The 13,783-nt window shown below is 33.6% G+C and overlaps 1 protein-coding gene across 13 annotated transcripts in view; it reads left to right on the forward strand.

Annotated features, from left to right (window-relative positions):
- CHD9 (chromodomain helicase DNA binding protein 9) overlaps positions 1 to 13,783 on the forward strand; it is a 267,637-nt gene that overhangs the window by 199,524 nt on the left and 54,330 nt on the right. For all 13 annotated transcript variants that reach the window (XR_001106735.2, XR_001106734.2, XM_064383065.1 and 10 more), the window contains 3 exons: positions 2,972 to 3,082; positions 7,258 to 7,454; positions 7,896 to 8,095. Coding sequence is in view for 11 of the 13 variants with exons in the window: in XM_064383065.1 (XP_064239135.1) it covers positions 2,972 to 3,082; positions 7,258 to 7,454; positions 7,896 to 8,095 (508 nt within the window). In the remaining 2 variants the exon portion in view is untranslated. The remainder of the gene's footprint in view (positions 1 to 2,971; positions 3,083 to 7,257; positions 7,455 to 7,895; positions 8,096 to 13,783) is intronic.

Consider the following 13,783-nt stretch of genomic DNA (forward strand, 5'->3'; position numbering starts at 1 on the left):
CATTTATCCTTAGTTGTGAGAAATTTATTCTGAAATAGTTAAGGAATTACTTGCATGTAGTTAGATGTCCATTTCTTATACCCATTTATACCAGTTTGATGAATAAGTTATACCATACTTATTTTATACAGTTGATGATAGCTGTGTTGTTTTGTTTTATCAAACTAGTTAGTCTTTGTTCTTTCAAGTTGGATATGAAGGTCAGGACTGGTGGTACATGCCTGTAATTCTAACACTTTGGGAGGATAAAGCAGGAAGATCACTTAAGGCTGGAAGTGGGAGACCAGCCTAGGCAACAAAGTGAAACTCCATCTCTATGAAAAATTTAAAAATCAGCCAGGCAAGTTGATGTGTGCTTGTTGTCTCATCTACTTGGGATGCTGTGGCAGGAGGACTGCTTGAACCCAAGAACTAGAGGATACAATGAGCCTTGATCATACAGCTGCACTCCAGTCTGGGCAAGAGTGAGATCTTTTTTCTAAAAGAAAAAAAAAAGTTGGATATGAGGTTTTATAATATGTGGTTTCTCATTAAGAGTGTCTCATACTATTTCCTGTTGCCACTGTAACAAATTATCACAAAGTTCGTGGCTTAAGACAACACAAACTTTTTCTCTTATAGTTCTCAGTATCAGAAGTCTAACATGTCTTTTACAGGGCTAAAATCAAAGTGTCAGTAGGGCTGGTTCGTTCTGGAAGCTTTAGGGGAGAATCTGTTTCTTACCTCTTCCACTTCCTAAGACTGCCTGCATTCCTTGGCTTGTGGCCACAGTACTCCTATCTCTGCTTCTGTCATGTTATATCCTTTTTCTTTTCTAGAGTCAAATCTCCCACTGCCTCACTCTTGTAAGAACATTTATAATTATATTTAGGGCCCACTTGGATAATACAAGCTCTCTCTCTATTTCAAGGTCCTTAACTTAATTATATCTGCAAAGTTCCTTTTCTCTATAAGACAAAACTCACAAGGTTCCAGGGATTAGAATGAGGTATCTTTGGTGGCCATTATTCAGTTTATCACATGTATCAGTTCAAAGAATTCGCTTTTCAGTAGTTTTATAATATTAAAGCTATAATTTAGAGCAAGAAAAAAAAAAAAGAAATTTAAATTTATTTCATGAAAACATTTGTTCCTGTCACTTGTTTCATAAATATGCCAGCAAAATGCACATTTTTAAACACTTAGAGTATTTAACATTTGCTTTATTTTATATAAGCATCTTAAAAGCCAAACCTCAAAAGAATACTAGATGGAATGAATGAGTACATTTATTACTTGGTAAGCAATAACATGAACAGAATCTGAAGTTCAGCAAGAGGCATTTAGCCTTTCAATTTTTGTGTTTTTCAGACTTTTTTTTTGTTTGAGACAGACGGGTTCTTGTTTTCTTGCCAGACTGGAGTACAGTGGTGCAATCATGGCTCACTACAGCCTTGACCTCTCAACCTCCTGGGCTTAAGTGATCTACCCACCTCAGCCTCCCAAGTAGCTGGTACTACAGGCGTGCACTATCACACCAGGCTAATTTTTTAAAATTATTATAGAGATGGGGTCTCACTGTGTTGCCCAGGCTGGTCTTGAATTGTGGGCTCAAGCACTCCTCCTGACTTTGCCTCCCAAAGTGTTGGAATTTACAGGTGTGAGCCACCATGCCTGGTTTGGATGTTTTATAAAGTTTTAAACTACAAATACAGACAGTATTCAACAGTTATCACCTCATACTTAACTTGTCTCATCACACCTCCCACTTTTTCATATTGGTTTGAAGCAAATCCCAGATATCATATCATCACCTTTACATGTTTCCATATGTATCATTAAAAATAAAGACTTAAAACTTGACTATAATACTATTATCATATTTAAAAATAAAACATAATTCATTGGTATTAATTATCCAGTGCTTAAACTGACAGTTATCTTGAATGTCAAAATATGGCTTGTTTGCTTTTAACAGTTTTATTTTTTTAAAGTGGGATTTTTCTGGATTTAAAAAAATTCTATCGATTTTTTTAAATTGAGATTTTTATCTTTTTATTATATCCCTGATAATTGGGCATTATCTTAAAACCATTTACCACTATTCTCCTTTGAAAATCATTTTAAGTGACCATATTCTTCCATTTGTTTTTATAAAAATTGACATGCATTTTTCAGGCCCTTTTCTTAACACATGTGTATCTTCAATGCTCCTTTAATTTTTATAAAACATTTTGATGACTTTTTTTGATGAGGCCTATTTACAGTGATTTAAGTTGTAAGTAGTGGTTATTAGACCACAAGTTATAGAGTTGAAGTGTCATGTTTAAAATTTCTTCCAACTAAAAGATTTTATAATTTCCATGGCATTTGCAAAAATAAGTCACTTGTATTTTCTTCTTTTGCTCCTCAGTATTTTCTTAAATTTGTATAATGGTTATGCAGTGTTTCTGTGGTAATGAAGAGTTTTTCTTTTTTGTGTGCGTTTGGGAAAAGAGTTTTTAAAAATGACAATGATTTATTTTCCTTTATTTCCCATATCCTGTGTTACATTTCCTTTAGGAGATCTATCTGTCTGAAAATGTGGTGGAAGTAAAACAGAAATATACCAGAAAATGAACTCTAGCACAGTCAGCTTTTGAAATTCTTGTTCTCTAACCTAATTTCTTAATGGTCTCATAGTATTTTTAGAAAACATATCTCTGTTCTGCGTAGCCTTCACCCCAAAAAGATTTGATCCTTGCTTACCAAAAGTATAAAAGTTAACCAACAGCAATACCTTATTTAATTCTTCTCCTAAACTTCAGCCTGTGTTTGCATTAAGCCTTTCTCTTAAGCAGATGAAGTGCTGTTTCAGACCACTGAATTTGAAACACTCTTTGTTGTACGCGTATGCAGAATTCAAATTCTATCCATAGTAAACGTGAGGAGATAATGTTTTAAGTGTACTTTGATAGATTTTTTCCTCTAAAACTGCCATTATGTATTTCAGGCGAGTTTTGTGGCATCTGGAAACCGGACAGATATTTCTTTAGATGATCCCAACTTCTGGCAAAAATGGGCTAAAAAGGCAGAAATAGATATAGAGGCCATCAGTGGCAGAGTAAGTATTTCTATCCCTCTAAAATAAACTTGCTTTGGGGATACTTTGGCAATAGTATTGTAATATTTTAAGGTGTTCAATTATACAGTTACTAAAACAAATTTCTGCATACATAAATTGAAGTAGGGTAGCCGAATGAGCTGGGTCAGGTACTCCTTCAATTTAATATGGCTGATATCTCCCATGATGAGTTATCCTACAGGCATTTAACTTTTGGATATAATTTACATTCTTAAAATTATTATATGTTTTTTAAATTTTTTTAATGTCTTCAAATCATGGGTTACATTTATTTTCTTCTTAATGTTGTTTTCTTAGTGTCAGAACCCATTAATGATGATCTAGTAAAATATAAATAAAATGCGAAAAAAGGCAGTCAAGAAAGTGACATTTTTTAAAGTTTCTCTTATGACTTCCCTTTAGCTAAGAAATGGCCAAAGTACTAAAATAGACTTTATGGAACTGATAATAATAGCGTAACTGCTTATTTACTAAGACACACTTGTCTAATAGTTGTATCGGAATCAATGTTTTTGAGTCTTACCAATTATCAAAATAACAGCTAGATGATTAAAGGAATTTTATATTAAGCACTGATGCATTTGATCTTTTTTGATAGATAGGCTTTTACAATGTAAAGCTTTACAATTAGGAGTAACACCACTACTGTTCATAATTATTACTGTTGAATGCATTTTGGAAATATATGTAATTCTGTGTGAAACAAATAAGTAAACTTGAAAAGATAATTATAAAAATATTATTGGCATATGGCATGTTCATATATCTAAACAAGTAGTGGGGTCTGCAAAACACTATAAACGTTCATAAGTGAGTTTAATGAATTAACTGGATAGAAGATAAATATGCCATTGAGACTTCCTAAATATCAGTACTAACAAAAGTAGAAAAACATAATGCAATAGGATATCTACATCACAGTAGGAAAAAAAGTTATGGAACACTTAGGAATATACCTAAAGAAAGATGTGTTTGATTTCTGTAAAGTAAAATTTGGTTGGGAGATGTGTCCATTGGGAATATTTTAAACTTTTTAATAGTTTGTTTGTAAACATAGAAATTTTAACACATAGATGTGATGCAATGCAAATGAAAATGTGAAACAATTTTTCTTATAACTAGACAAAATAATTTTAAATTTTTGTTGGAAGAATATTTGATGCAATCTTAGGAAGGAATCTGTCCTACAATAATAAGCATACATGTACAATGATAATATAGTACAATGATACTCGTTGCAGCATTTTTTGTTACAGCAAAAATTTAGAAACTAAATTTTCTATACAGAAGCAATGGTACATTCATACTGTCTAATGCAATAATTAAAAAATAATCATGGACATTCTTATGTACCATCTATTGTGGACTAACAGAGCTCCAAGACAAAGAGAGAGATGCAAAATGATACTTACAATGTGATCTCTATTTATGATTTTTTAACAGTATATATTTGTAATTACATTCTAGTGGGTAAGAAAGTAGTAAACAAATATATAAGATAATTTGGGAGTGAGGAAAATAAAGCAGTAAGTTGGTAGAGAATGCTGGAGAAGGAGAATTAAACTAGGTAAAGTGATCAAGGGAGGTCACTGCAAAAGGATATCTGCACTGAGACTTGAATGATGAGAAAGAGCCAACACACTGTGATGTCAGGAAAAGCTTTGAGAGAGAAAGAATGGCATTGAGACACTGGTGGAAACAAGCTTAGTGTATTCTAGAAGCAGGGATAGTTAGTGAGCATGGTAGTAATAGGTGAGGTCAGAGACTGTAGACATGGGCCAAATCAACAGGGCCTTGTAGATTATTTTAACAAGTTAAGGATTTTGTAAATAAACTTATATAAGCATATAGTCATTTGATACTAGTGCAGTAACATTTTAAAATATATACTTTTGTAAAAAATTAAAGACTTTTCTGAAAATGTACAATAAAGACTGACATTACTGTACGTTAAAGTGTCTAAATATGTTAATACAGTTGGGTACAGTGGCTCATTCCTGTATAATCCCAGCACATCAGGAGGCTGAGGCAGGAGGATTGCTTGAGGCTAGGAGTTTAAGACCAGCCTAGGCAACATAGCGAGACCCCATTCACTACAAAAAAAAAAAAAAAATTAAAATTAGCTTAGCTAGGCATGGTTGTGTGTAATTGTAATCCTAGGCACAAATGAGGCTGAGGCGTGAGGATGGCTTGAGCCCAAGAGTTCAAGGCTACAGTGAGCTTTGATTGTGCCATTGCATTCCAGCCTGAGTGACAGCAAGAACCTATCTCTAAAAAAGAAAAAATAAATTAAAAAATATATATATATTAATACAAAACAACAATAGTTTAAAAAGTATGGTACTGATGGAAAGATACAAAGCAAGGAATAGGCTAAGAACAGAAAAAGATCAAAGTATAAGTTTATTAAATATACAAATAGTACTAAAGAAAGATGATTTAATAAATGGTGATTAGGATACTGGGTTAGCATTGGGGAGGAGTGTTAAAATCCTGTGCTCTATACCAAGTAAACCAATTTGTGATAAAAAATTTTTAAGTGTTTTTTAATTAAAACATGAAAAATAGAAGAAATTAGATTTCTTTTCACAAATATTTGTGTGGGAAAACATTCTAAATTAGATATTACAAAGGAAGTGATTGGCGTATTTATACAAGACAGAATTATGTAATGGAAAAATGAAAGCACAGTTAAACTGGTGACACTATTTGTAGCAGACATGTATATGAAAGTTAATGTTTCTAGTATATAAAAGCTAATTAAGTTGATCTGAAATTTATCAAATCTCAAAAGATTTGGGGAAAAAGACATTTGAAAATTTACTTAAGAAAAAATAGGGTTTTTTTTCTTAAGGAAAGTGGGAAGGGGAAAAGAGGAAAAGGGACAACTCTTTCTTACAAAAGAATTCCATTTAATAAATATAGAAGGAATGAAGGCAATAAAAAATCACCATGAATCAACTATAGTAATAATTGTAGCATACAAGATCCATCAGTAAATTCTAAAACTAGTGGGTAAAAATTTAAGGAGACACAAGATATTTATGTGTCTTCAAAGTATATCTTCCAAAATATTTATTAATTCCAAAGGAAAACTAGTAACTTCACAGTGGAGAAGCTTGGAAAAAGTTAACATCACCTGTCATAGGACATCATGTGCCCCCTTAAATATAATGCACTCCGTACATACTGTGGCCTGCCAGGACCTTTATGGTCTAGTCCCTGCTTTCTCTCCTACCATTTGTCCTCTTCTGCTCTAGGACATAACTATTTCCTGAACATCTGATGCCATTTCAGGTCCCTTGCTCTTTTCTCTATTTGTAATGCTATCTCCTCCCTGACTGCCTGGCAAACTACTTTTAATTCTTTACAAAGTCCTTCTGGTATCACTACTTTGTGACATTTTCTCTGACTGTGATACCTCTTGTATCATAAACTATTTCATCCTGAATAGCATTCATTTAGTTAAACATTTGTCTGTTTAACTAAAACTTTGGATTCCTTATGAGTAGAAACTGCCTTATTCATCATTATATCCACAGCCTATTACATAGGGCCTAGCTTAGAGAAGTTTCTCAATAAAAATAAAAAGTATGTTAACTTGTTTTGAATGAATTAAACAGAATTGAACGTAGTGAGGTTGATGCAATTACTGCTTTGCTTTTTGTGTATTATTTAAGTCTTTTGGAAAGCACTGTAAAATATTTATCACCTTTGACCAGCACTTCCATTTCTGGATACTTTCTTTCTTTTGAATTTATCTTTAGAATAAACTTAAGCCACAAAGATTTACTTTAGTATTATTTATTTTAAAAATGAAGAACAATCTAAATTGTGAACTAGATAAAGAAAATTTTACAAGGTATAAATTGAGTTTAAAATATTTTATGATTATAATTTTATATTAATAATATAAAATATCAAATTATTTTTATCCTATGACTGTAATGTCATACAATTTTATATGTGTGATACTAAGAATTCTAAAGGAAGATAAATTCTAAGTTGACTAGATAGGTTGGTGAAATTGTTAGTAATTTCTTTTTGTCTGTGTTTCTGTAATTGTTTGTACAGTTTTAAAGGTAAAAATGTAAAACACTGTTAAAAGCAAAATTATAAAAGATCCTTCAAGTAATAGCTGTTCTGTTTTACAGAACAGCTTGGTTATTGACACTCCAAGAATTAGGAAGCAAACAAGACCTTTTAGTGCCACGAAAGATGAATTGGCTGAATTATCTGAAGCTGAAAGTGAAGGAGATGAAAAGCCCAAACTCCGGAGACCCTGTGACCGTTCCAATGGCTATGGAAGAACTGAATGCTTTAGAGTTGAGAAAAACCTGCTAGTTTATGGGTAAAACATTGTTTTTAATGTTTGCTATAAATAGTCTGGTATGTAATGTTACAGAAAATATATACTGGGTTTTGAGTACATTTTTTATCTTCTTAGTATCATTAAAATTTACTTTTAAAGTACTCTGTGTTTAGCATATATTTAAGAGCAGAATGATGAGATTATCATTAAGTATTTAAATTGTAAAAGCATAACTAAAGTCAAACTTCCTGCATCTTAAATTTGCATATTCAGTAATACAAATTAGATGTTATCCATTATTGAATAAAATATATTAGAAATTACTATACCATTCCTCTACATTTTATACATGGACATGGAAGACTTAATTAGCAAAAATGACCTTTTTTTTATTTTTAGTTTTTCATGTCTTTTATCTATGAGTTATATTTTTCTTTAGAACTTGACTCAACATCAATTAACTATACCCTTTTTAACCAGGTGGGGCCGATGGAGAGAGATTCTATCTCATGGCCGTTTTAAAAGGCAGTTAAATGAACACGATGTAGAGATAATTTGCCGAGCCCTCTTAGCATATTGCCTTATTCACTACCGAGGAGATGAGAAGATTAAAGGTTTCATATGGGATCTCATTACTCCAACTGAAGATGGGCAGACACGAGAGCTACAGAATCATCTAGGTAAGAATGTTGTTTTGTTTGCTTTAAAATTTACTTTTAGTTATATAAGTAATATTTAAAATATTCTCCTATAAAATATAAAAGCATTACAAATAATATTAAGGAAACTTAATCTTCGTTCCCAATTCAAGTTCCAGCTTCAGAAAATCCCAGTGTTATCAGTTTGGTGGATTTTACATATTGTTATCAAATATGTAGCTGTTTGGAATTGATGACCCAACAATGTCTTAGAGGTTTTTCCATCTATGCTCATATAGATCTATCTAATTTTTTAAGTTCTGTTTAGTATTCCGTAGTATGGATATCCCATAATTTGTTTAGCATCTCCTTTAATGATGGTATTTAGGTAGTTTCAATTTTAGACAATTAAAAAACAAGTTGTAGAGAAGGTCCATGTACCTTCCTCCTTGTGCATGCAAATAAATCTTTCACTAACGTAGATATCAAAAATGGAATTATTAAGGTATAGCTTATATGCATCTTTATTTCCTAAAATGTGGTCTCCGTGTCAGTAGCATCAGGATCTTCTGGAAGCTTCTTAGAAATGCAGAATCTTAGGCCTCAGATTTGCTGAATAATAATCTGCATTTTAACAAGATTCATAGGAATTAGTGTGCATATTAAAGTTTGAGAAACATTGATACACATTTTAAATTTTCATAATACTTTTTATTTATTTTAGACAGGGTTTTGCTCTGTCACCCAGGCTAGAGTATACAATGATGCAAACATGGCTCACTGCAGCCTCGACCTCCTGGGCTTAAGCCATCCTTCTGCCTCACCTTCTGAGTGGCTGGGACCACAGGCATGTAGCACCATGCCCGGCTTTTTAAAAATTTTTTATATTGTAGAGTTAGGGTCTTACCATGTTCTCAGGCTGGTCTTGAATTCCTGGGCTCAAGCAATCCTTCCACCTCAGCCACCCAAGTGCTGGGATTATAGACATGAGCCACCATGCCTGGCCTAAATTTTCATTATACTTTAATTTGCTATCCAAAATGGTTATGCCAATTTACAGTCCTATCGGAGGTATATGCTAGTACTTTTTTCTCCTCAGCCTTGCTAACAAAACGTTCTTTTCTGCATAAAATATTCTTTTATAGCATAAAATAATTGAATTTTCAGTAAAAATAAAAAAATTACTATGTCCTTAAATTTGTTAAAATTTTATTCTATTTAATCAAAAAATATCTATTGAATGCCTGGTGTGTGTTTCTTGTGCAAGGTATTGAAAAGATAAGAAGAAACAAGATAGACAAGATCCCTGGCTCATGAACCTTGCATTCTATTTCTTTTTTTTTTTTTTTTTGCGGGCCTTTGAGATGCTTTGTTTTAATTATGAACCTTGCATTCTAACCAGGTTGACAGACATAGTAAAAATATACATTAGTTACAGATTGTGGTAATTACTGTGAAGTAAATAAACTATTGAGATGGAAAACAACAGAAAACGCCCATTTTAGATAGGGTGGTCAATGTAGGCCTGTTTTAATAGGAGACAATGAATTTAATTAATGTGGAGATCTGACTTCTGGGTAGATGGAAGAATCACACAAATATAATTTCACTCTTTCTTGAAACTCCACTAGAAAAAAGTAAGTGACTATGCTTAATAAACTCTATAGAATAACCTGGACTCCCCAACAAATAAATTATGGGCTTAGGAGTGAATAGAGAGGTATCTACCAACAAGTGCTTCTCAACCAAAGATGATTTTCTGCCTCAGTCCCATCCCTATCACAGACTATCACAACCTTGAGCAACAAAACTGGCATCTAGTGGGTAGAGGCTAGGAGTTCACAGGTAGCCCGTCCACAATGAAGAACTATCCTGCTCAAAATATCGTAGTGCCAAGATTGAAACCCTGCTATAACCTAAAAGAGATTGAAAAGTTATCAACCAATTGCAGTGTGGGGTCTGGGAATTTTATTTTTATGTTTTGTGACAGGGTCTCATAATTCTCTTGCCTAAACTGGAGTGTCGTGGCGTGAACACAATTCAGTGCAGCCTCAACCTCCTGGGCTCAAGTGATCCTCCTCCCTTATAGCTAGGAGTACCGGTGCACACCACCATACCTGGCTAATTTTTTTTTTTTTAAGAGATGGAGTCTCACTTTGTTGCTCAGGCTTGTCTCCAATTCCTGGGCTCAAGTGATCCTCCTGCCTCAGCCTCCCAAAGTGCTGTGGGGGCTTTATGCAGATCCTGATTGAAACAAACAACCCGGCCGGGCGCGGTGGCTCAAGCCTGTAATCCCAGCACTTTGGGAGGCCGAGGCGGGTGGATCACGAGGTCAAGAGATCGAGACCATCCTGGTCAACATGGTGAAACCCCATCTCTACTAATACAAAAAATGAGCTGGGCATGGTGGCGCGTGCCTGTAATCACAGCTACTCAGGAGGCTGAGGCAGGAGAATTTCCTGAACCCAGGAGGCGGAGGTTGCGGTGAGCTGAGATCGCGCCATTGCACTCCAGCCTGGGTAACGAGCGAAACTCAGTCTCAAAAAAAAAAAAAAAAAAAAAAAAAAAAAAAAAAAAAAAAAAGAAAGAAACAAACAACCCAGAAGAAATTTTTGATTATCTTTATTAACTAATTGGAATTTTGAATACCAAATATTAAGTTATTATTGCATTCCTTAGGGCTGATAATAGTATTGTAGTTATTTTAATGGAGGATTTATCACTAAATAGATACATTTATTAAATTATATTTAGATATCACTGAATATCTTTTAGATATTGCTAAAAGATACTTTTGATATTTATGAATGAAATGATTGATTTCTTACATTTACTTCAAAATAATATGAAAGATTGGGGGTGAACAAAATTGGCCATGACTTGATAATTATTGAAGGTGGATTATGGGACGTGGGGTTTCATCATGCTATTCTATCTACTGTTGTATATGCTTGTGTTCTATAATTTTTAAATAAGCATAAATTCTCAAAAATGGATAGAGAATGGGAGAGGAAACTGCAACAAGATTTTGGAAGCTGGGAGAAAATATATTAGTGGTAACCAATTTAACCAACCTGAGATAGCAGAATCTTAGGTCAACACTGGGAAAAGGCAAACTGCTTTGCTTTACAGATTTCCCAAATGTCTTAGGAATTTGTGACATCAGGAACCTCTGGAAGTGGATGTAAAAGGATGTAGGCTTTCATTCAAAGCAGCTTAAAAAGGGCCCTAAATACCCTCTTCAGTTTCATGTAGCCAGGATGAAAACTGACTCAGTTTTTCTCTGGAGAAAGTAAAATAGAAGTCTGGGTGGCACTGGTAGTTGAGATGTGGAGCTACTAAATAGGGATTAAATGACTATGTGCATACTGGCTGATTTATTACTCAAGGAAGAAAACTAAAGGGCTTGCCCCAAACCTAAAGATAATGACAGGAAAAAAAGAACCAGCCAGTTATCCTTCAGTAAGCCCACAGTCACTATGCTCCATCCCTTCAGTCTTCCTATCACCTTTTTTATTTGTCACACTTAAATAAGAGTAAACACAGCCAAGGATTATTAGGCATCTCAGGAAAGTCTCTAACTTGAAAGACAGAGACAGAAAACCATTTGTTTTGGTTTCTGTCTCTATCTTACAGGCCCGGTGGCTCACCCCTGTAATCCTAGCACTTTGGGAGGCTGAGGTGAGCAGATCACTTAAGTTCAGGAGCTCAAGATCAGCCTGGCCAACATGGTGAATTCCCGTCTCTACTAAAACTATAAAAGTTAGCCAACCACGGTGACACGCGCCTGTAATCCCAGCTACTCAGGAGGCTGAGACATGAGAATCGCTTGAACCCAGGAGGCAGAGGTTGCAGTGAACCGAGATCACACTACTGCACTCCAGCCTGGGTGACAGAGCAAGACTGTGTCTCAAAAAACCATTAAATTGAACTTGAAGGAAACAAGGATTACAAAAAGGAGCACAACTTTTTTTGAACTATCATTAATATCTTCAAAGATACTTCAGATATGCCATGACTTCAAAAGAATAAGGTGCTGTAAAAACAGTGAAAGCAGAAATCTATAAATTATAACAACATGTAATGAAATGAAAAAGTAAAAAGAAGATCGAATGTGGGATCTGAGAAAATCTTGTTAGGAAGAAAATTGGAAATACAGAATATCTATAGATTTTATTAGGAAAATTTAAGCATGTATATTTTTAAATATGTACTGTTTTCAAACCAACAAGGGTGGAGAAGATTGGAATACAGAACTGTTTATCATTCTAGCAAAACACAGAAAGAAGGAAGGTATGATGAAACTCAATAAAATTGTAAAAATAAATATATAAATATATGTAAGCAGCCTATGTATATCTTTACCTGTCAAAAGAGAAAAATTGTTAGATGGGAGGAAAATAAACATTTTTATACTTTAAAGAGATATTATTAAACACCAAACAAGAAGCTTAAAAATGGATTTAGTAAAAACCAAACCATACAAATACTAAACCAAACAAAATGTTGTAGTACCATTAACATAGAACAAAGTAAATTTAAAATGGAAGATATCAATTGGGATTAAAAAAAAGAAAGGGACACTACCTAATAATCAAAAACAATAATCCATAAAAGAAACTATAACAAGAATGAGCTTATATGCATGTGATAAAATAGCCTCAAAATGTAAATGCAAAAAAAACCTGCCAAAATTATAAGGAAAAATGGACAAATCTACATAGTGTTTCTATGTACCATTGTAGTAGAGCACCCACCTGGTATAAAATGGCAGAAGGTAAATGAGGTACAATAGGAGGAGTCAAAACTGCGTTATCAATAATTATGAAAAATTACAAGCAAAACAGCTCCAATATCATAGACTAATAAATATGAGGTGGTATAGTCATGCAATAAATTATTATACAGAAACTAAAATAGACAAAATAGAGCCTCATGAGTCAACCAGGATAAATCTTTTAAAAATTCAGAGTAATAAATAAGTTATAGGTTTACATTTATAATATATCTGAAAACTTAAATACTAAATACTTTTCCAACATAGGTAATAATAGTATAAACATGCATGGAATGGAAAAACAAATTCAGGGTAGTAGTAATCTCTAGGAAGGAATGAGTGAATTTGATAGGAGAAGACTACGTAAGGACTTCAAGTATGTATGAATTATTTTCTTTAATAAAAAACTAAGCATTCGTGACCAGCCTAGCCAACATGGTGAAACCCTGTCTCTACTAAAAATACAAACGTTAGCTGGGCGTGTTGGTACATGCCTGTATTCCCAGCTATTCAGGAGGCTGAGGCAGGAGAATCACTTGAACCCAGGAGGCAGAGTTTGCAGTAAGCCGAGATTGCATCACTGCACTCCAGTCTGAGCAATAGAACGAGACTCCATCTTAAAAAAAAACAAAAAAAAAAACTAAGTAAATATGGAATATGTGAGCATGAAGAATGGCAATACTTTTTTCTAGTTTTTAAATATTTCACAACAAATAACTCAAAGAACTAAAATGAATTTAGCTATCTTGAACAGATGGCTAACCTAATCTATCTAAATCAATTTTGAAAAGCAAGAGTAGAGGGCAAAACATATCTTTTTTCTAGGAAAGCAAAAGTAAAGCAGAGGGCATAGGTTTGATATTTTAGTTTTTACATTTGTTAAAAAAAATCTGTTTTGGAACGAAAAGGAAATCAGAATGATTAATATGAGGCACAGAATTGTTAGCTATTTC

The sequence above is a fragment of the Aotus nancymaae genome, unplaced genomic scaffold (genome assembly GCF_030222135.1).
Source record: "Aotus nancymaae isolate 86718 unplaced genomic scaffold, 86718_ANA_hifiasm-v0.15.2.pri h1tg000030l, whole genome shotgun sequence".
Taxonomy (NCBI): Eukaryota; Metazoa; Chordata; class Mammalia; order Primates; family Aotidae; genus Aotus; species Aotus nancymaae.